This window comes from Conger conger, unplaced genomic scaffold, assembly GCF_963514075.1.
Source record: "Conger conger unplaced genomic scaffold, fConCon1.1 SCAFFOLD_67, whole genome shotgun sequence".
Taxonomy (NCBI): Eukaryota; Metazoa; Chordata; class Actinopteri; order Anguilliformes; family Congridae; genus Conger; species Conger conger.
The window spans coordinates 155,827-180,000 of NW_026890518.1; the positions used below are offsets into that span (position 1 = coordinate 155,827).

At 47.2% G+C, this 24,174-nt stretch overlaps 1 protein-coding gene across 2 annotated transcripts in view; it reads left to right on the plus strand.

Moving 5' to 3' along the window:
* The first annotated feature begins 2,000 nt into the window (after positions 1–2,000).
* Positions 2,001–24,174, plus strand: part of pdgfra (platelet-derived growth factor receptor, alpha polypeptide) — a 34,260-nt gene continuing 12,086 nt past the window's right edge. For both annotated transcript variants that reach the window (XM_061230330.1, XM_061230331.1), the window contains exons 1-17: positions 2,001–2,244; positions 6,998–7,075; positions 7,232–7,513; positions 9,085–9,348; positions 10,679–10,809; positions 13,336–13,489; positions 15,230–15,422; positions 16,069–16,187; positions 16,941–17,255; positions 18,053–18,319; positions 18,877–19,007; positions 19,466–19,634; positions 20,564–20,753; positions 21,466–21,581; positions 22,109–22,235; positions 23,095–23,291; positions 24,041–24,135. In XM_061230330.1, the coding sequence (XP_061086314.1) occupies positions 7,018–7,075; positions 7,232–7,513; positions 9,085–9,348; positions 10,679–10,809; positions 13,336–13,489; positions 15,230–15,422; positions 16,069–16,187; positions 16,941–17,255; positions 18,053–18,319; positions 18,877–19,007; positions 19,466–19,634; positions 20,564–20,753; positions 21,466–21,581; positions 22,109–22,235; positions 23,095–23,291; positions 24,041–24,135 (2,808 nt within the window). In that variant the 5' untranslated portion in view covers positions 2,001–2,244; positions 6,998–7,017. The remainder of the gene's footprint in view (positions 2,245–6,997; positions 7,076–7,231; positions 7,514–9,084; positions 9,349–10,678; positions 10,810–13,335; positions 13,490–15,229; positions 15,423–16,068; positions 16,188–16,940; positions 17,256–18,052; positions 18,320–18,876; positions 19,008–19,465; positions 19,635–20,563; positions 20,754–21,465; positions 21,582–22,108; positions 22,236–23,094; positions 23,292–24,040; positions 24,136–24,174) is intronic.

A 24,174-nucleotide genomic window follows, 5' to 3' on the forward strand; every position in this document is an offset into this window, starting at 1 on the left:
TCAGAGGAGAAGGGCCAGACTGGTCAAAGCTGACAGGAAGGTGACAGTAACGCAAATAACCACACATTACAACAGTGATATGATGTTAAAAAATAAGCCTTGAAAACACCTAATAAAATGCTCGGTCAGTGTATATGCCACATTTCGTCTTGTGCATTGGAAGCATTCCAATGACTAAAACAAGACTGGATACCCCGGACAGCAAGGGTGTGTGTGTGTGTGTGTGTGTGTGTGTGTGTGTGTGTGTGGTGGGGGGGGGGAAGGGGAAGAGGGGAGAGGAGCGCGCACATCTGCTGACACACGAGAGCCGACACCAGGACATTCACTCCATAGCGGACATTCCACGCAGTTTAGATGTCGGAATTCTTTATAAACATCCAGACAAAATTATTTCAAAGTTAGATCCATAAAAAAGTTCCAACGTGTTTACGAGTAAGCAGCGTGATAGACATTAGTCTATCCATGAATTCGAGTGTACCAATCCACCAAACAAGAACGCCTTATCGTTGCCTTTCAAACGAGGCCATGGTATGCTACGGCCCGTGGGGACACGTCACAGAACCACAATTTAAACAGGCTAGCCTATATTTTGAATTTGCCATTAGCTTTAGCTTATCAAGTGGAACAGAAAATGCACCACTATCAGACATTAAATAATAATAAAAAACTCAGTGTCCCGTGTTGACACTTTTAACAACACCGTTATGCCTTTAAAATAGTCATGTGTTCGTCGTAGTAGTCTTTTTTTTCTTCTTTTTTTCTTTTTTCCACAGATGCTATTGTAGCGTTCTCTTGCCTATGCTACAGAAATGTGGAGTCAATCAATTTTAGGCGGAAAATTCAACTTTGACGGAGTAATTTTGACGAGGCTATTGATTCGGGTTTGGAGTGGACACATTATCTTAAGAGATAACGTCGCGAAAATGTCTGGACAATGATGGGACTGTTTGTGACTTGAATGTGGACGGGGGGCGGGGGGCGGGGGTGGGGGTGGGGGTTGCGCCGTTACAGCTGAAACATGTGGAAGCAATAGCGCCAAGGAGGGCTCAGACAACTGAAGATGTATGTTTCTGCCGGGGCGGGGGCGCATGATGGTTTGGGGTGGGGGGGTGTCGCCCCCGGGCTTCGCACCGCGGCACCACGAAGAGACACACGGACTAATTACCCCCCGGCTCATTATCTGCCTCATCCTTGTGTCCTGGAAAAAACCGGGGGGCGGGCGTCTCCACACTGGCAAGCTTCAACAATTTTTACGAAATTGAGAGGAGAGCAACCGCTCAATGTTTGTGTTTTCTCATTTTCTCTCTTCTTCTTAATGTTTCGTTGGCCCAAGTTTGTTGGCCGCAATCGCAGAGGGGTGCTCCGGTACTTAGATGGTGTTAGAGCGCCCCCTGTTTCGAGCAGCGGAGGAAACGGCGAGGGTCCCTGCTGGGTGTACAGTATGCGTGTATCACACATCCCACCAAACCTCTGCGGGTATTAGCCGTCATATATTCCGAAATAAACAACAACAAAAAACACACACAACAAAACCACCGTGCCTTATTAATTTAGCTTGTTTTGCTTGTTCTTAACATTTAGAAGTACAAGCATTCGCAAAATAAACATAGACATACATAATTATCCACCTCGAATTAGACTTTTTCCACACCATAAACTGGGGAAAAGTTTCGAAATCGATGTGTGAAATACGCTGAATGCGTTTTGCTATCAAACCGCAAGTTGCTCAACTTCTTACTGCTGATACTTCGCTGAAAAAGACTGACGCTCCAAAAAACATATGGTTTTTTAACCCTTTAGGGCCTGCGGGCGCCGCCTTCCCGACTGCACCGCTCGGCGAAATCTGACTCCTCTTTGTCCCGCCGCGGAGAGCAGGACTCTTATTTTAAAAAGAGGTCCAGGGGGAGGGATCTTCATTTCCTGATAGTTATTTACTTTAAGGCAGATGATTAGTTTTGGGGGAAGGATGAACTGCTACATTGAATCAATTACGAGTCGCTGCGCTTGACGCGCATTACGGAGCGCAGCCGTGGACACGGACAGACCTGGCGTATGGTTTAACTCAGCTCCGGGCTCGGCGGATTACAGCTGCAAGAACCCGGGGATACTTTTTTTCAGGGGAGAGACACATGACATATACTTTTAAAAATCTTTCTGTGTTTTTTTATTTATTAAGAAAAAACGCCTAAGGAATTCAAAGGTGTTGCATTCGCAAACTGGCAAGATATCCACAGTCACAGCCAGGTTAGTGTCTTTCGTGGTTGTGAAGAAATGTTTGCATCCATTGCAATGGCATATTTTCAGAAAAAAGTCAAATTGAGAATGTGTTTGACATTTGTGGAATAGGCAGAAATGTCCTTGGAGTTGATCCTTTCCTCTTGTGACATCGCACATTCAGTTGTAAATTACTCTGTAACTTTTCCCGTGCTCGCTGAGTCGTTCTGCGCGGTTTTAGGAGGTTATACGGGATGCTGTCCCTCTCTTTAAGCCTCATATTCACCTAGAAGACATTCATTTCTGTAAAAGCAGGGAGAGTTTCTGAACCCCCGAACCGCGGCTGGCGTAGAGTCGTTCTGCGCTGCAGATGGTCGCACCTCCACCCTCCTGGAGATAAAAGAGGCCGACTGGTTCGAGCAGCTCAAAGGGAGGTGACTACGGCCCGAGTCAGGGATGCTGCCCGGCGCGGATGGGCTCTGAGTCAGGGATGCTGCCCGGCGCTTAGTGGAACATTTTAAACGGCGAAGGGCTTCATTACGCATTTGAGGATTGCGGACGCATCTGGTCGCGTCCCGCGAGGATCTGCTGCTGGAATGACTTTTATATGCCACCTCCCCCATCGCTTTTTTAAATATAAAATATTATAGATGTTCTTCTTCATATGTTAAATGTTTAGATTCAGTGCCCACCTGAAAACTGCATCCAATAACATCGTTTTTTAAGCAGGGGGGCAGTGGGGGTGGTGGGTGGGGGACTGGGGGCCCTTTAAGCAGGTAGGTTCAGAAAAGTGCAGAGATCCCGAGCGTTAGGAACTGGATTGTGGAGTTTTTTACAGTTTCCTGTTGCCGCGTGGAGTGCAACCATATGGTTCAGGACAGGAACGGGGCTAGATTATACAGTCTAAGTGGCGCAGCCAATTTTTTTTCATGAGACAGCTAAAGTGGAAGAGCCATTTTTTTTGCATACAATTGCGTAAATGGTAAAATTGCGCTAAGGTTATTGCTACGGTATGTGTATGAATTATTTTCCAGGCATTCAGACCGCACAGATGTAGAATCTTTCATCCACGCGGCTACTCCTGGTTCTTTAACCTTTCCCCGCAGAAACGCCGCTCTGTCTTAACCTCGTTTCCCGCGGGGGGGGGGGGGGGGGGGGGGGGGGGGATCGATGTGCGCAGAGGATGAGGTTGAACTGAAAAATGATAACAGTAAACCGCGCGCTTCACACTGTCAAAGCGGATTAGAGAGATGCCATTTTAAACGGATCCCACGGACGAGTTCCCACGCCATTTCAGCAACAAGAGAGAGCCTTAATTACCGTCCCGACACCCCCGGGGTAATTAGTCTATTTAGTCCGAACATGAGTGGACTGGTGCGAAAGGGTCTTGTAGAATGGAGACAAACAAGTTTCGGCCGGTTCAGCCATACGCAAGGTCGTTTTTATCTTTTTTCCGTTTTAAAACATAGTTTGGGGCCAATGTTTAAAACAGGAGATGGGGGGGGGGGCAGGGGGGGGGGAGGTTAGGCGGGTTGGAGCTGAACTTGAAGTGGTGTTGGAAACTTGTGGAAAAAAAAGAAACCCAGTTATTGCAGAATTAATCGCGACGACCAACAGAAAAAAACCGCATTGCATCCCTGCGTGTTGCGCACAGTGCGCTGTACTAGTAAACGTGCAACTGGAGAACTACGAAGCATTCAGCAGGGGGGACCCAATGTTGCGCGCACCCTGCATGGGGCGCGCCTCGCCTGAGTGGCGTCTCCGCGCCGTGCTGATAGATTCCAGGTCCCAGGACATCAGAGAGCCGCGCGCCAGACTGATAAAACACACGCAGATACCGTCTGTCCCGTGCGCCCCGCCGAGCTGCCCGCTCCGCGTGCCCCGCCGAGCTCCCCCGATTGAAAACAGGCTTTCGACCAAACGAAACGACTTGTAAATCTCTGTTTCACTTTATCTCTGCTTTTAAAAAAAGAATAGCCAATCAGTGTATTCAAGTAGGCTACGTGGTCAACAAACATTTCCTGAAAGATATTTAAATAATAATAAATATATAATAAAAAATAAAAATAATAATCAGTAATACATTAAAGCTCGGTTACATATGACGAATATCTCCGCTTAATAGAATATTTTCTGTCCGATTTAAAAATGTATCTTGGCTCATTGGCAAGTGAGTCCCGAAAGTAATAATTAGAATGCACCTAAAACGCCTAAATATTATTCATCAAAGCAAAACACGATGCGTTTTGATTTTCAAACCAAACACTGTAAAATGTCCCCAATACAATCATTTACACGTTCAATGGTTGCTTACGAAAACACGTACTGTGTCGCCCTCTTGTGGTCATTGCGGTTGAACTCAAGCCTGATTTCCTGCTGTTCGCGTGACTTGGCTTTTGCAGTTCATTCAGCCCCGTCCAAAGTCCTGAAGATACTCCTCTCTTACTCGAAATATAATTTTGCTTTCGGATTAGAGTCCGAGATTGTCGTCTGATTTGAGCAACTTTCACATCATCATCAGTTTGTTAAAATATTAGGAGTCAGTTATAGCCTACTAAATCCGCAATATTGAATATATTATAGCCAGCACGGTATACAGTCCCTTCAAAAGGTATTGAAGGTCCAAGGTAAATTCCTTTGTTTTTACTATACTCTGAAGACAGATGAGCTTGAGGTCAAAAGATGTACATGAAATTGTACCAGAGAGCTGTCTTTGGGAGAAAAGCAAGCCATTTTGTGTCTTAGAAAAGAGGGGAAATCGAGGGGATAGCTTGTACAACAATTTGGAATGTCCTGAAAAAGAAAGAAACCACTGGCGTCCTGAGCAACAGACAACGGCAGGTCGAACAAGGAAAACAACAGCAGCTGATGACAGAAACATTGTAAGAGCTGTGAAGAAAAACAAAAAAACATCAGTCAGTGACATCACAAACAATCTCCACAGGGCAGTCAGTGACATCGCAAACAATCTCCACAGGGCAGTCAGTGACATCACAATCTCCACATGGCAGTCAGTGACATCACAAACAATCTCCACATGGCAGTCAGTGACATCACAAGACCAAGATTAACCTCTACTAAAGTGATGGAAAACGTGTGGAGAAAGAAGGCATCTGCTCATGATCCAAAACATACAAGCTCATTCGTGAAGCACGGTGGAAGAAGTGTCATGGCTTGGGCTTGCATGGCTGCTACTGGAGTGGGCTCACTAATCTTTATTGATGATGAAACTCATGATGGTAGTAGCAGGAAGAATTCAGAAGTCTACAAAAACATTGTGTCTGCCAACTTACAGAGAAGTGTGTCCAAACTAATTGGGAGGAACTTTCAGCATCATTCAGCAAGACACTGACCCAAAGGAATAAACAAAGGAATTGGTCTTGCTGTCCCAGGACGTTTGGAGGGGACTGTGTGTTCATCCCGAGGCCCAGGGCCGCACGAACTGCTGCTTTTCTTGCATCCGTTATTCGAACCATCAACCGAGTTTTCCTGCGGCTTAATAGGCCTACCTAGTGGAGATTGTCTTTCAGTGACGAATATTTGTCCAGGAATCTTAAATTCGAAGTAATTAAATGAGAGTATGGGAGTAATGTGATTTTTTTCCGTTGAGAAACCTTTTCCCAGAACTCGGGAATGTAGAGCCGTGAGTTACAGCGCTGTGTACATAGTGAATGCTATTATGAAACACGAAGGACAGTGTCGGAATATAAAGACTAGGCCTGCATGTCTACATTTTACACGAGCAGAGAAAATGTTAGATACGTTTATCTTCACTTGTCATTTATTATATTTCATACTGAAAATATATGATTGATCAAACACATTTTTACGATGGTTTGCTCGAGGATTGGCACTAATATAACGGAGCTGGTGTGTAACACATATAAATAAATACATTTTTCGCAGTTCCATACAGGATATATGCACGTTGCATGTTGTCAACATTTTTTTAAATCTCCTATGAAAGAAAATTATTTGCAAATTATTAAATTCTTATAACCACCCTGCTAATTCAAACACAATTACACAATTTAAACGCTGTTCTGATATCCTAACTACAAAGTGCACATTTAATTTATAACATTACCTACTACTTAAAGAATGTAACAGCTTTTTATTTAGGTGTATTTTAGTTTGTGAACAAGATCTGTTTGAAAAATAAAATGTATTGTTTTTAACCCGCATGTGGTAAAATAAGATAAAATAAAATAAAGGTGAACCTGGAAATTAATTTGACCAGAAACTATTGAAAAGAGATCAGTCAGATTTGCAGCTTGTTTCGTGGATTGGACACACAGCCTTCTCCACCGTGTTGTAGATATATGTAGACATATGCGCCAAGCCAAGTGACCGACATCCACCCACATATGTACCACTCCACCCCATCTGTAGTACATACACAGAAATTCTGTCCATCGTGTGGTGTAGACAGGCATGGACTCGGGCACACAGTTATCCAGTGTCATTGTTTCTGACGCAGTGCTGAATCTGTTACATTTGGTTCTTATTTTGAGGTTTAGCCCAATAGCCAATAGTTCGTGGGCATTAACCATATGTTTTATCTTTATGTTTTGTCTGTTTGTTTATTATTTTGACATAATTCTTATTTTTGAATTGCTTTAAAATCATAATAATGTCTGCAGATCCCGGAGCACTCCTCCGATCACAGAGGAATAGTGCGCGTCTTTCTTTTCCATGGACCACATGCTAGATATTAGCGCACGCTACGCTTTAGTTTAATTAGAATAAACAGCTTCAATATTATGCATTTATTGTCTCACAGCAGGGTAAGTTGACGCCATCATGGACGCTTTGAGGACATACCTGGCTGTTCAGATTGTCCTGATCGGGATGCTTTCAGGTACAGCCTAGTGTGTGTGTGCGTGTGTGAGCGTGTGCGTGTGCGTGTGCGTGTGTGTGTGTGTGTGTGTGTGTGTATATATATATATATATTTTTTTTTTCTTCTAGAAAATAAAGAATACACATTAAACTTGCCATATTTTTCTCTCCGTACAGGTTTCCAAACGGTAGTTTCCATTCCTCCAACTATCGTTACGAACCAGGATGAGTTTGTGCTGCCGCTGCGCTCTCAGTTTAATATCAGCTGCACCGGGAAGAGAGCCGTGGCGTGGTCCGGGCCGCGGCCACACAGGGTCCTCAGCGAGCCGGGCTTTTACACGGCGACGCTCTTCATCCAGAACGCGACTGCGGAAAACACCGGGTACTTCACCTGCAATTACACCACACCCGGAGGCCACGCGTGGGAAGAGGAATCTGATATATACATATTTGTTCCAGGTAAAAGGCCTGCGACGTATTGGTTTTGAGTGCGTAAAACATTGCCGTTAATACTCCTTACAGAGAGCCGTGAGTAGATGGAACTATTAAATAGAGAAAACGGCATGTGTCGCAAACCAAAATAAACTGACATTGGCATCAGGACTGCAATGGCACTGAAATGTGCTGCGTTTAATTATGTCTAACCAAACTATGGCAGCGTTCTGTAGTGTATACACTCTCAGAAACAATGGTTTCAACAGGAACCCTGGAGAACATTGGTTCCCCAACCTGGTCTTGGGAAGCCCCATGACGGTTTTCGTTTCAACCACAGTTGCAACCACAGACATTTAGCAAGCTGTTAATTTTTGTTAATTATGTGCTTTTCATGTGGAGACGGATTATTTATCCTCTAAAGCCGCATTATGTCATAGACATAGGTAAGAATTGCTCGAAGAATGATGGTCATGTTGTGCGTTTTATGATACATTGCATTAAAGAGGTCACTGAATTATTTAGAAACAATAGGCTTCCAGTTAATGAAAGTGTTGACACGGCCAGATAATGAAGAATTCAAAGACAAAGCAAATGATAACCTCAAACCTGCAAACCTGCATTGTGAACAAACTGCTGAACAAGCTAATTCGCTCGTTTATTCACCTAATTAAATGTTTTATTCCTCATGCCGTACGTAGTTTGACATGACATGACATGGCTTAATAATTGAATGAAACGCACATATCAACAGGCATTTAAACTGTTGTTTAACTAGATTCTTCTGCTAGGTTATTCTGTGGCAGTGGCTCCCAGTCCTGGTGTATGTTGGTTTTTGTTTAAAGGTTCTTTGTTAGATTACAGACTGGTTATCTGTATGGCTGCATTGATTATTGATTAATTATCTGTGTGGCTGTATTGAAAACTGATTGATTATTTGTGTGGCTGTATTGATAACTGATTGTTTATTTGTGTTGGCTATATTGATTACTGATTTATTATCTGTGTGGCTGTATTGATTATTGATTGATTATCTGTGTGACTGTATTGATTACTGATTTATTATCTGTGTGGCTGTATTGATTATTGATTGATTATCTGTGTGGCTGTATTGATTACTGATTTATTATCTGTGTGGCTGTATTGATTATTGATTGATTATTTGTGTGGCTGTATTGATTATTGATTGATTATTTGTGTGGCTGTATTTATTATTGATTGATTATCTGTGTGACTGTATTGATTATTGATTTATTATCTGTGTGGCTGTATTGATTATTGATTGATTATCTGTGTGGCTGTTTTGATTACTGATTAATTATCTGTGTGGCTGTATTGATAATAGATTAATTATCTGTGTGGCTGTATTGATTATTGATTGATTGTCTGTGTGGCTGTATTGATTACTGATTTATTATCTGTGTGGCTGTATTGATTATTGATTTATTGTCTGTGTGGCTGTATTGATTATTGATTGATTGTCTGTGTGGCTGTATTGATTATTGATTGATTGTCTGTGTGGCTGTATTGATTATTGATTGATTGTCTGTGTGGCTGTATTGATTATTGATTGATTATCTGTGTGGCTGTATTGGCAGATCCTCAGGTGCCCTTCATACCCGAGGCCCCTCGTGACAGCCACGTGTTGAGTGACGAGACCGGCACCGTCATCCCGTGTCGCGTGACAGACCCGGCGTCGCACGTGGTCCTGCGGAACGCTGGCTCTGGGGCCGAGGTGCCCGGCCTGTACGACAGCAAGCTGGGCTTCATCGGGGACTTCCCCCCCGGAGCATACGTGTGCGAGACCAGCGCCAGCGGTGTGAGAACATACAGCATCACCTACACCGTGGGACAGAGCCCAGGTACTATCACATACAGCATCACCTACACCGTGGGACAGAGCCCAGGTACTATTATCACATACAGCATCACCTACACCGTGGGACAGAGCCCAGGTACTATCACATACAGCATCACCTACACCGTGGGACAGAGCCCAGGTACTATCACATACAGCATCACCTACACCGTGGGACAGAGCCCAGGTACTATCACATACAGCATCACCTGCACCGTGGGACAGAGCCCAGGTACTATCACATACAGCATCATCTACACCGTGGGACAGAGCCCAGGTACTATCACATACAGCATCACCTGCACCGTGGGACAGAGCCCAGGTACTATCACATACAGCATCACCTACACCGTGGGACAGAGCCCAGGTACTATCACATACAGCATCACCTACACCGTGGGACAGAGCCCAGGTACTATCACATACAGCATCACCTACACCGTGGGACAGAGCCCAGGTACTATCACATACAGCATCACCTGCACCGTGGGACAGAGCCCAGGTACTATCACATACAGCATCACCTACACCGTGGGACAGAGCCCAGGTACTATCACATACAGCATCACCTACACCGTGGGACAGAGCCCAGGTACTATCACATACAGCATCACCTGCACCGTGGGACAGAGCCCAGGTACTATTATCACATACAGCATCACCTACACCGTGGGACAGAGCCCAGGTACTATCACATACAGCATCACCTACACCGTGGGACAGAGCCCAGGTACTATTATCACTTTATGCTGTGTTGTGCTTCACATGTTCTCCAGAAAGCCTTTAAAGCCCTTTCAGTCTCAAGCCCAGTATGAAGAGGCTCCACCCAAAAAGGGGCTTTAATTTCACCAACATGAACGCACAGAAACGATAATAAAGCAAAGATCATTTTGTAAATCAGAAGAAGGCGTTGGGGTGAGAGGCAGCTGTGCTGTCCCAGGTCTCAGGGCTGGAGACAAACCCCCCCCCCCCTTTGTGAAGTGTCAGTAGCATAGTGGGTCTGTATCGTGGTTAACATACAGGACTGGGCCCTCGAGCAAGGCCCTTAACCCTGCATTGCTCCAGGGGAGGATTATCTCCTGCTTAGTCTAATCAACTGTAAGTCACTCTGGATAAGAGCCTCTGCCAAATGCCATTAATGTAAGAAATGTGATGTCATGTCTTTGTGAAAAGCGAGCTGGTGTTGTTGCTGCTGTTGAAGGAAACTGTAGTTGCCAGCCCCCTTTAAAGCAGAGTTCGCCAGTTGGCATTTCCGGTGGTGTTATGTGCTTTCAATGCTGTGTTTGGATGTTTGCATTGGGTGCTGTAAGCCCTGTGGCCCTGTCCCTGTGCAGAGAGCGCTGACCTCCTCGTGGAGCTGCGGGCCAGTCGTGTGTCCCTCAGGGTGGGCGAGCCCTTCCACCTCACGTGTGCCGCGCCGGCCGGATCCTCGTACCACCAGCAGTGGCTGCACCCCGGCACACAGGCAAGAGCAATACCTCCCACAGCTCTATCTCCTGCAATACCTCCCTCTGCCACAGAGGGTGACATGGTGCTCTCTCTCCTGCAATACCTCCCTCTGCTACAGGGGGCGACATAGAGCCTCTCTCTCCTGCAATACCTCCCTCTGCCACAGGGGGCAACATAGAGCCTCTCTCTCCTGCAATACCTCCCTCTGCCACAGGGGGTGACATGGTGCTCTCTCTCCTGCAATCTGCAGTCTGATGGATGTTTGTTTGTGTGTGTGTGTTGGATGTTTGTGTCATAAAGTGTCTCTGTTTGTGGGAAATTACCTCTCTGATCGATCCTGTGGTTCTGGTAGAGAGAGGAGGGTTGGTTGAAGGTTCAACCTTGTCTGTGGTTACAGGTTGGTGTCATTTACTGTCACTTCATACATATAGAGTGATTACAAATTGGTAGATGCATTGTGAATTATTTTTATTCTTACACAGCGGAAATGTCCGGTCCATTGTCTCTATTGGTCAGTTCATGTTTCAGCCGTGCCGATGTCCGAGATATGTTCACACATCTCTTAAAATTACTGCGTTTGTAGATCACTGTTATCTACTTTGTTGTCTACAAAATTAACGTAACTTCACCTCATAACGACACTTATTTCAATAACTGCATGTTATCTAGCAGTGTCCCAGTAAACATCTACAACAAAAACAAGTGACTTGGGCGTGTCACTGTCGTGTGGTGTAACGTAAACTAGCAAGCTAGCTAATGTTGGGTATACATTGCAGTAGCGTTGCTAACATTAATGCTAACGTTGGGTATACATTGCAGTAGCGTTGCTAACATTAATGCAGTGGGGATACATTATTAGCAATAGCTGTAATATAATGTTTATGTAGTGCAGTGAGGATACTTTATTCCCACTGATGTTAGCAACGTTAGTACTTTGATAGTGGAGTCGGGATACATTCACAATACCATTGCTTAGTAACCAATAAACTACTGTTTAGCGGAAGAATACATTAACCATAAAACATAGCTGTTAAAAATAAAAATCCACGATATACCACGGGTTCTCCTTCCATCACGCTTAATTAGACTTTCTTATTATTATTCAAACAAACAATCACTCTGTCATCAGTACTGGGGTGCTGTGGTTGCATAAGTGAAACACACCTACTTAAAAAAGTCACTGACTGCTTATTTTGAGCAGTGTGTGTGTGTATGAGTGTGTGCACGCGTGTGTGTATATGTGTGGATGTGTGTGTGTGGATGTGTGTGTGTGTGTGTGTGTGTCAGTGTAGATGTGTGTGTGTGTGTGTGTGTGTGTGTGTGTGTGTGTGTGAGTGTGTGTGTGTGTGTGTGTGTGTGTGGATGATGTGTGTCAGTGTAGATGTGTGTGTGTGTGTGTGTGTGTGAGTGTGTGTGTGTGTGTGTGTGTGTGTGTGTGTGTGTGTGAGTGTGTGTGTGTGTGTGTGTGTGTGTGTGTGAGTGTGTGTGTGTGTGTGTGCGAGTGTGTGTGTGTGTGTGAGTGTGTGTGTGTGTGAGTGTGTGTGTGTGTGTGTGTGTGTGTGTGTGTGTGTGTGAGTGTGGGAGCTGCCCTGACCCCAGTGACACATGTCTGGTTTAGTGTGGAATCTCAGTGAGCTGTTCTCCAGACGGGCAGCGAAATCCCAGGGAATCCCAGGCGTCTGTCACTGCCCTTTAAAACAGATTTACTACAGACTGGGGACACTACACACACAGGGGGAGGGGGGGGGGAGAGAGAGAAACATACAGGGGAGAGAGACAGAGAGAGAGACAGGGAGAGACATACAGGGGAGGGAGAGAGAGACATACAGGAGAGAGAGACAGAGAGAGAGACAGGGAGAGACATACAGGGGAGGGAGAGAGAGACAGAGAGAGACACACAGGGGAGAGAGAGACAGAGAGAGACATACAGGGGAGAGAGAGACAGGGAGAGACATACAGGGGAGGGGGAGAGAGAGAGAGACATACAGGAGAGAGAGACAGAGAGAGACATACAGGGGAGAGAGAGAGAGAGAGAGAGAGAGAGAGAAATACAGGGGAGGGAGAGAGAAAGAGAGAGAGACAGAGAGAGACATACAGGAGATAAAGAGAGAGAGAGAGAGAGAGAGAGAGAGAGACATACAGGGGAGGGAGAGAGAAAGAGAGAGAGAGACAGAGAGAGACATACAGGGGAGGGAGAGAGAGAGAGAGACAGAGAGAAACATACAGGGGAGAGAGATAGAGAGAGACATACTGGGGACGGAGAGAGAGACATACAGGGGAGAGAGAGAGAGAGAGAGAGAGAGAGAGACATACAGGGGAGAGAGAGACATACAGGGGAGGGAGAGAGAGAGAGAGAGACATACAGGAGAGAGAGAGAGAGACAGAGAGAGACACACAGGGGAGCGAGAGACAGAGAGAGAGACAGAGAGAGACATACAGGGGAGAGAGACAGGGGAGAGGAAATGATAGAGTGCGAGAGAAAAGGAGGGGGAGATGGGGACAAATGCGAAAGAGTGTGTGTAATACTGCTCTCTCCCAGCAGGTGGAGCTGCTGCAGCAGCAGACTCAGGAGCAGGTGGTGTACGTGCTGCGGGTGGAGAGAGCCTCCCTGCAGGACGCGGGAGAGTACCAGTGCTCTGTCACCAACACACTGACCGCCCAGAGCCACAGCCAGACAGCCACCATCACCATCCACCGTACGTCCTGTCCAACCCCATCACCAAACCCCACCCTCCTCTCTGTCCCAAACCCCACCCTCCTCTCTGTCCCAAACCCCACCCTCCTCTCTGTGCAAAACCCCACCCACCCGTCTGTCCCAAACCCCACCCTCCTCTCTGTCCCAAACCACACCCACCCGTCTGTCCCAAACCCCACCCTCGTCTCTGTCCCAAACCCCACCCTCCTCTCTGTCCCAAACCCCACCCTCCTCTCTGTCCCAAACCCCACCCTCCTCTCTGTCCCAAACCCCACCCTCCTCTCTGTCCCAAACCCCACCCACCTGTCTGTCCCAAACCCCACCCTCCTCTCTGTCCCAAACCCCACCCTCCCATCTGTCCAAAACCCCACCCTCCTCTCTGTCCCAAAACCCACCCTCCTCTCTGTCCCAAACCCCACCCACCTGTCTGTCCCAAACCCCACCCTCCCATCTGTCCAAAACCCCACCCTCCTCTCTGTCCCAAACCCCACCCTCCTCTCTGTCCCAAACCCCACCCACTTGTCTGTCCCAAACCCCACCCTCGTCTCTGTCCCAAACCCCACCCACCTCTCTGTCCCAAACCCCACCCACCCGTCTCTCCCAAACCCCACCCTCCTCTCTGTCCCAAACCCCACCCACCCGTCTGTTCCAAACCCCACCCTCCTCTCTGTCCCAAACCCCACCCTCCTCTCTCTCCCAAACCCCACCCTCCTCTCTGTCCCAAACCCCACCCACCTCTCTGTCCCAAACCCCACCCTCCCATCTGTCCCAAACCCCACCCTCCTCTCTGTCCCAAACCCCACCCTCCTCTCTGTCCCAAACCCCACCCTCCTCTCTGTCCCAAACCCCACCCTCCTCTCTGTCCCAAACCCCACCCTCCCATCTGTCCCAAATCCCACCCTCCTCTCTGTCCCAAACCCCACCCACCTGTCTGTCCCAAACCCCACCCACCTGTCTGTCCCAAACCCCACCCACCTGTCTGTGGGTTGGTGTTGGGTTAGTGTATAGGTCAGTGTTGCAGTTTGTGTCAATGATAGGCTCAGTGTTGGATTGGTGTTAGGCTCAGTGTTAGATTGGTGTTAGGCTCAGTGTTGGATTGGTGTTAGGCTCAGTGTTGGATTGGTGTTAGGCTCAGTGTTGGATTGGTGTTAGGCTCAGTGTTAGATTGGTGTTAGGCTCAGTGTTTGGCTCAGTGTTGGATTGGTGGTAGGCTCAGTGTTGGATTGGTGTTAGGCTCAGTGTTAGATTGGTGGTAGGCTCAGTGTTGGATTGGTGTTAGGCTCAGTGTTAGATTGGTGGTAGGCTCAGTGTTGGATTGGTGGTAGGCTCAGTGTTAGATTGGTGGTAGGCTCAGTGTTGGATTGGTGTTAGGCTCAGTGTTAGATTGGTGGTAGGCTCAGTGTTGGATTGGTGTTAGGCTCAGTGTTAGATTGGTGGTAGGCTCAGTGTTGGATTGGTGTTAGGCTCAGTGTTGGATTGGTGTTAGGCTCAGTGTTGGATTGGTGTTAGGCTCAGTGTTAGATTGGTGTTAGGCTCAGTGTTGGATTGGTGTTAGGCTCAGTGTTGGATTGGTGTTAGGCTCAGTGTTAGATTGGTGTTAGGCTCAGTGTTAGATTGGTGTTAGGCTCAGTGTTGGATTGGTGGTAGGCTCAGTGTTGGATTGGTGTTAGGCTCAGTGTTGGATTGGTGTTAGGCTCAGTGTTGGATTGGTGTTAGGTTAGTTTTGTGTTCCCTGTTGCAGCGGAGAGACCCACGCTCACTCTGGAGCACAGACTGGCGGGCGTGGAGTTTGCGGAGCTGCAGGAGGAGAAGGAGCTGAGCGTGTTCATCGATGCGTATCCTGCACCGCGAGTGCTCTGGCTGAGGGATGGCGTTGTCATCGACAACAGCGACCCGATGGTGTTCAGCAAGACGAGGCACATCGGGGGGATAAGGTACAACCAGTATACAACAACAACAACAATCACACTCTAATGTACAACCAATAACAACGACAACAATCACACTGTAATGTACAACCAATAAACAACAACAACAATAACACTAATGTACAACCAATAAACAACAACAATCACACTAATGTACAACCAACAACAACAACCACACTCTAATGTACAACCAATAAACAACAATAATCCCACACTAATGTACAACATATAACAACAACAATCACACTTTAATCTACAACCAATAAACAACAACAACAACAATCACACTCGAATGTACAACCAATAAACAACAACAACAATCACACTCTAATGTACAATGAACAAACAGCAACAATCACACGCTAATGTACAAACAATAACAACGACTGGTTTTTGTACCAATTTTACCAAGCAGTTCATTTATAAACAACAGCAATGGTCAGACTCAAAAGTACAACCAATACACAACAACAACAACAATCACACTTTAATGTACAACCAATAAACAACAACAACAATCACACTCTAATGTACAACCAATACACAACAACAACAACAATCACACTCTAATGTACAACCAATAAACAACAAAGGAAAACCCCACTCTGGGCTGGGAATCCCTGGCAGTGTGAGTGACAGCTGTGGCTTTTAGGTACCAGAGCACTCTGACTCTCTCTCGCCCCACGGAGGACGACAGCGGCAACTACAGCCTCATGGCCTCCAGCGACAGCAGCCCCTCCGCCCAAACCTCCTTCCTCCTCCGAGTCAAGAGTGAGTGTGTGTGTGTGTAATGTGTGTGTATAGTGTGTGTATTGTGTGTGTATTGTGTGTGTGTGTGTGTGTATAGTGTGTGTATTGTGTGTGTATTGTGTGTGTATTGTGTGTGTATTGTGTGTGTAATGTCTGTGTATTGTGTGTGTAATGTGTGTGTATTGTGTGTGTATTGTGTGTGTATTGTGTGTGTAATGTCTGTGTATTGTGTGTAATGTGTGTGTAATGTCTGTGTATTGTGTGTGTATTGTGTGTGTAATGTGTGTATATTGTGTGTATTGTGTGTGTAATGTCTGTGTATTGTGTGTGTATTGTGTGTGTAATGTCTGTGTATTGTGTGTGTATTGTGTGTGTATTGTGTGTGTAATGTCTGTGTATTGTGTGTATATTGTGTGTGTATTGTGTGTGTAATGTCTGTGTATTGTGTGTATATTGTGTGTGTTGTGTGTAATGTGTGTGTTGTGTGTAATGTGTGTATATTGTGTGCAATGTGTGTGTTGTGTATATTGTGTGTGTTGTGTGTAATGTGTGTATATTGTGTGTGTTGTGTGTAATGTGTGTATATTGTGTGTGTTGTGTGTAATGTGTGTATATTGTGTGTGTTGTGTGTAATGTGTGTATATTGTGTGTGTTGTGTGTAATGTGTGTATATTGTGTGTGTTGTGTGTAATGTGTGTATATTGTGTGTGTTGTGTGTAATGTGTGTATATTGTGTGTGTTGTGTGTAATGTGTGTAATGTGTGTGTGTTTTAGCCCCCAGCCAGCCGCTCCAGCCCCTGGCCCTGTTTCCCCCTGCGATCGAGCCCCAGGGGGAGGAGACTGTGGTGCCACTGCACTCCCCCTTCAGGCTGCGCTGCCGGGGGGAGGCGGAGCTGGCCTGGGACACGCCCACCCTGCTGGGCCCGGACTGGGAGGGGCCGGGGGAGGACAACAGCGGCCTGTTCATCAGCTCCGTTACCGTGGAGAATGCCACAGCCGCACACTCCGGCTTCTACACCTGCTACTACACCTACGCCAACAACACTGACCATGAGCTGGAGGCCAGCTCCATCTACGTCTATGTGCCAGGTACCTGTGTGTGTGTGTGTGTGTGTGTGTGTGTGTGGCTGTGGCTGCCCCATTAATGCGATCATTTAACCAGCCACTCGTGTGGCAGCAGTACAATGCAACAAAAAAAAATCAACCATCAGAATGGGGGAAAATGTGATCTCAGTGATTTCGACCATGTCATGATTGTTGGGCTGGTTTGAATATTTCTGTAACTGCTGATCTCCTGGAATTTTCACCCACAACGGTCTCTAGAGTTTATTCAGAATGGTGCGAAAATCAAAAAACATCCAGTGAGCAACAGTTCTGCAGGCAGAAACATGTTGTTAATTAGACAGGGCCAGACTGGTCAAAGCTGACAGGAAGGTGACAGTAGCACAAATAACCACACATTACAATAGTGGTATGCAGAAGAGCATAATCTCTGAACACGTAACGCATCAAACCTTCTAAGTGGATAGGCTACAGCAGCAGAAGACACAAAAAGTCAAACAAATAGGTCTAATGAATCCCTAATAAAGTGCTCACTAAGTGTATGTATGATTGGGTCTCCTCTGCACATGTGCCACTGCCGGGCTGGCACCTTGTGTTTCAGAAGAGAGCCGCTATGCACCTGCTCTCTCCTAAGCAGGCAGAAGGGGTTGTATATGAAAACGCTTGTACGGACTTGGAATTGGACATTCCAAATTCGACTGGGATTAGAGATGGAAAATTAAAAACAAAATCCCGAAAGTGAACTATCCTGTTACCCTCTGACCCCTCACCATGCTTGGAGTCGCTTACCATGCTCCCCTCCCCCCCCTCCCCCCACCCCCCAGACCCCGATGTGCCATTCGTCCCTTCGATGGTTCCCTTCGGCAACCACGTTCTGACCAATCACGAGGAGATGGAGATCCCGTGCCGCGTGACAGACCCCAGCACCAACGTCACCCTGATGAACGTCGACACGCAGAAGGCCGTGCCCAGCCAGTACGACAGCAAACGCGGTGCCGTCGGCTTCTTCACCTCAGGAACCTACGTCTGCCACGCGCTCGTCAACGGCCACGAGCACCTGAGCGAGGATTACATCGTCCACGGCTGGACAGGTGAGTCAGGGGTCCTCTCTTCTCCCCGAGAGTCTGCGCTTACCTTTAACTACCTGCTCTTACCTTTAACTTCCTGCGCTTACCTTTAACTACCTGCTCTTACCTTTAACTTCCTGCTCTTACCTTTAACTTCCTGCTCTTACCCTTAACTTCCTGCTCTTACCTTTAACTTCCTGCTCTTACATTTAACTTCCTGCTCTTACATTTAACTTCCTGCTCTTACCTTTAACTTCCTGCTCTTACCTTTAACTTCCTGCTCTTACCTTTAACTTCTTGCTCTTACCTTTAACTTCCTGCTCTTACCTTTAACTTCCTGCGCTTACCTTTAACTTCCTGCGCTTACCTTTAACTTCCTGCGCTTACCTTTAACTTCCTGCGCTTACCTTTAACTTCCTGCTCTTACCTTTAACTTCCTGCGCTTACCTTTAACTTCCTGCGCTTACCTTTAACTTCCTGCTCTTACCTTTAACTTCCTGCTCTTACATTTAACTTCCTGCTCTTACATTTAACTGCCTGTTATAACATTTAATTTCCTGTTCTAACCTTCCTGTCTTCAGGAGGTTCTGGGCTGCAGGTGGACCTCCAGGCCCCCAGGGCTGCGTTGTTAGTAGGGGAGAGTCTGGTGGTGACATGTGTGGCCCGGGGCAGTGAGATGCTGGAGGACAACTGGAAGTACCCAGGAAAGAGGGTGAGGTCCCTGAGCTCTTCCCAATCACTTATTTTTACCTCCTTGCTTCCTTTCCTTGCACCTTGCTCTATCCATCTGAGGACACAATAACCACAACCACAGTTTTACATGAATCTGCACACATTCCAGTCTGATGTAAGGATGTGGATATTTATGGTGGAGGAGTTGTATGTATGTAGTGTAAGGATATGGATGTTTATCGGGTGTTTAAACGCTCTGTTGTGTGCATTTAGCGTACGGATATGGATGTTTATCGGGTGTTTAAATGCTCTGTTGTGTGTATTTGGTGTGAGGATGTGCATGTTTATGGAGTGTTTAAACGCTCTGTTGTGTGTATTTAGCGTACGGATATGGATGTTTATCGGGTGTTTAAACGCTCTGTTGTGTGTATTTGGTGTGAGGATATGCGTGTTCGGGGTGGTGTTTTAAAGCTCTGTTGTGTTGTGATGGCGGTGCAGGCGCAGCGGGGGGTGAAGACGGTGCGGGAGAATAAGAAGGAGCAGGAGATCCGCTACATGCTCACCATCCCACAGGCGTCTGTCAAGGACAGCGGCCTCTACGCCTGCTCCATCACCGACATCCTGAGCAACGACAGCCAGACCCGCGAGCTGAGCATCACTGTGTACGGTGAGTCCCGCCCGCGAGCTGAGCATCACTGTGTATGAGCTGAGCATCACTGTGTATGAGCTGAGCATCACTGTGTATGAGCTGAGCATCACTGTGTATGAGCTGAGCATCACTGTGTATGAGCTGAGCATCACTGTGTATGAGCATCACTGTGTATGAGCTGAGCATCACTGTGTATGAGCTGAGCATCACTGTGTATGAGCTGAGCATCACTGTATGAGCTGAGCATCACTGTGTATGAGCATCACTGTGTATGAGCTGAGCATCACTGTGTATGAGCTGAGCATCACTGTGTATGAGCTGAGCATCACTGTGTATGAGCTGAGCATCACTGTGTTTGAGCATCACTGTGTATGAGCATCACTGTGTATGAGCTGAGCATCACTGTGTATGAGCTGAGCGTCACTGTGTATGAGCTGAGCATCACTGTGTAAGAGCTGAGCATCACTGTGTATGAGCTGAGCATCACTGTGTATGAGCATCACTGTGTATGAGCTGAGCATCACTGTGTATGAGCTGAGCATCACTGTGTATGAGCTGAGCATCACTGTGTATGAGCTGAGCATCACTGTGTATGAGCATCACTGTGTATGAGCTGAGCATCACTGTGTATGAGCTGAGCATCACTGTGTATGAGCTGAGCATCACTGTGTATGAGCATCACTGTGTATGAGCTGAGCATCACTGTGTATGAGCATCACTGTGTACAGTGAGTCCCGCTCTGTTCACATCCTTGTCGTTTATAGTTGTAGTTTTTTTTTGGGGGGGGGGGGGGGCATGTTGATACAGTACTGTACATTAGTCAGTAAGTGTCCAGCTGCATTAATGGACTATACACAATGAGTGTAATTTGTGGAAAAAAAGAGCGTAGTTTGTGTCACTGTGGATAAGGCCTCGGTGTGAGTGTATTGCCCCCCCCCCCCCCGCAGACCGGCCGTTCGTGTCTCTGGACCCCCTCTTCAGGCAGGCCCAGTTCGCCGAGCTCGACGAGGTGAAGGAGTTTGCCGTCACCGTCAGTTCCTTCCCCGCCCCCAAAGTCACCTGGCTGAAGGACGGGGCGGTGCTTAATGACATCAGCGCTGAGATCACCAACAGCCTCCAGCCAATCACGGAAACCAGGTGAGCCACCACGCCCAATAAGCACCGCTCTCATGTGCATGAAAGAAAAGTCACTTTTGTGGTTTTTGGTGATTTCACTGGGCTTGCAGGCACCATTGTGAGGCTTCGGGCGAGTTGTGGCTGTATTGGGGTGATTTGGGCTGTTGGTACCTCAGTGGGGTTTTGGGTGAGTTGTGGCTGTATTGGGGTGATTTGGGCTGTTGGTACCTCAGTGGGGTTTTGGGTGAGTTGTGGCTGTATTGGGGTGATTTGGGCTGTTGGTACCTCAGTGGGGTTTGGGTGAGTTGTGGCTGTATTGGGGTGATTTGGGCTGTTGGTACCTCAGTGGGGTTTTGGGTGAGTTGTGGCTGTATTGGGGTGATTTGGGCTGTTGGTACCTCAGTGGGGTTTGGGTGAGTTGTGGCTGTATTGGGGTGATTCGGGCTGTTGGTACCTCAGTGGGGTTTTGGGTGAGTTGTGGCTGTATTGGGGTGATTTGGGCTGTTGGTACCTCAGTGGGGTTTGGGTGAGTTGTGGCTGTATTGGGGTGATTTGGGCTGTTGGTACCTCAGTGGGGTTTTGGGTGAGTTGTGGCTGTATTGGGGTGATTTGGGCTGTTGGTACTGTTGTGGGGTTTTGGGTGAATTGTGGCTGTATTGGGGTGATTCGGGCTGTTGGTACCTCAGTGGGGTTTTGGGTGAGGTGTTGTTGAATTGGGTGATTTGGGTCACAGGTTCCGGAGTGTTCTCAGGCTGATCCGAGCCAAAGAGGAGGACAGTGGCAACTACACCATCCGAGTCGAAAACGGGAACCAATCACAGACTTTCAACTTCACACTGCAAGTAAAAAGTGAGGGAGTTCTCCTGTGTTTGTGTTTCTGTCTCTGTGTGCACATTTGTGTATTGTTTGTGTGTGTAGCTCTTCAGTGGTAGAGGTATATAAACCTGTGTGTGTGTGTGTAGTTCCTCAGTGGTAGAGATATATAAACCTGTGTGTCTGTGTCTGTGTAGTTCCTCAGTGGTAGAGGTATATAAACCTGTGTGTGTGTGTGTGTGTGTGTGTGTGTGTGTGTAGTTCCTCAGTGGTAGAGGTATATAAACCTGTGTGTGTGTGTGTGTAGTTCCTCAGTGGTAGAGGTATATAAACCTGTGTGTGTGTGTGTGTGTGTGTGTGTGTAATTCCTCAGTGGTAGAGGTATATAAACCTGTGTGTGTGTGTGTAGTTCCTCAGTGGTAGAGGTATATAAACCTGTGTGTGTGTGTGTGTGTGTGTGTGTGTAGTTCCTCAGTGGTAGAGGTATATAAACCTGTGTGTGTGTGTGTGTAGTTCCTCAGTGGTAGAGGTATATAAACCTCTGTGTGTGTGTGTGTGTGTAGTTCCCGTGGCCATTGTGGATCTGATGGATCTTCATCATGGCTCAGCGTCAGGGCAGTCAGTGGTCTGTATATCCAGAGGCCTGCCCATCCCGGAGGTAGAGTGGTTCACCTGCAGCAACATCAAGCAGTGAGTACTCTTACACACACACACACACACACACACTGTTATATACGAGCACACACACACACACACACACACACACACACACTGTTATATAGAGCACACTGTCACACACACACACACACACACACACACACTGTTATATAGAGCACACTGTCACACACACACTGTTATATAGAGCACACACACACACACTGTTATATACGAGCACACACACACACACACACACACACACACACTGTTATATAGAGCACACTGTCACACACACACTGTTATATAGAGCACACACACACACACACTGTTATATACGAGCACACACACACACACACACACACACACACACACACTGTTATATAGAGCACACTGTCACACACACACACACACTGTTATATAGAGCACACTGTCACACACACACACACACACACACACTGTTATATACGAGCACACTGTCACACACACACACACACACACACACACTGTTATATACGAGCACACTGTCACACACACACACACACACACCCTGTTATATAGAGCACACTGTCACACACACACACACACACACACACACTCACTGTTATATACGAGCACACTGTCACACACACACACACACACACACACACACTGTTATATACGAGCACACTGTCACACACACACACACACACACACACACACACTGTTATATACGAGCACACTGTCACCCACACACACACACACACTGTTATATACGAGCACACTGTCACACACACACACACACACACTGTTATATACGAGCACACTGTCACACACACACACACACACACTGTTATATACGAGCACACACACACACACACACACACACACACTGAATGAGATCCTGCCTCCCCAGGTGTGCTAACGACTCCTCCCAGTGGACCCCCCTCCCTGTAAACTCCAGCGAGGTTACCGTGGAGACGCACATCAATGAGGACAACAACCTGGAGAGCCAGGTGATCTTCGCCAAGCTGGACAGCACCCTGTCGGTGCGCTGTCTGGCCCGGAACGAGCTGTCTGCCGTCAGCAGGGAGGTCAAACTGGTGTCCAATGGTGAGTGCTTGGGGATCATGGGTAATGGTGCTGAGGGACCATGGGTAATGGGTAATGGTGCTGTGGGATTATGGGTAATGGGTAATGGTGCATAAAGTCTAATCTCTTGTTAGACTTTATTGTACAAGGGGTCAAATGCGATTGTGTTCATGCGGGTGTGTTTATACGGGTGTGTTCATGCGGGTGTGTTCATGCGGGTGTGTTTATACGGGTGTGTTCATGCGGGTGTGTTCATGCGGGTGTGTTTATACGGGTGTGTTCATGCGGGTGTGTTCATGCGGGTGTGTTTATACGGGTGTGTTCATGCGGGTGTGTTCATGCGGGTGTGTTCGCATGTGTTCATGCGGGTGTGTTTATACGGGTGTGTTCATGCGGGTGTGTTCATGCGGGTGTGTTCATGCGGCTGTGTTCATACGGGTGTGTTCATGCGGGTGTGTTTATACGGGTGTGTTCATGCGGGTGTGTTCATGCGGCTGTGTTCATGCGGCTGTGTTCTTGCGGGTGTGTTCATGCGGGTGTGTTCATGCGGGTGTGTTCATGCGGGTGTGTTCATGCGGCTGTGTTCATGCGGGTGTGTTTATACGGGTGTGTTCATGCGGGTGTGTTCATGCGGGTGTGTTCATGCGGCTGTGTTCATGCGGGTGTGTTTATACGGGTGTGTTCATGCGGGTGTGTTCATGCGGCTGTGTTCATGCGGGTGTGTTTATACGGGTGTGTTCATGCGGGTGTGTTCATGCGGGTGTTTTTAGCCCTGCAGTCGGAGTTGACCGTGGCGGCCGCAGTTCTGGTTCTGCTTGTCATCGTCATCATCTCCCTCATCATCCTCGTCATTATCTGGAAGCAGGTATTGACTGCTCATCAGCCAATCACCTCCCATCACACT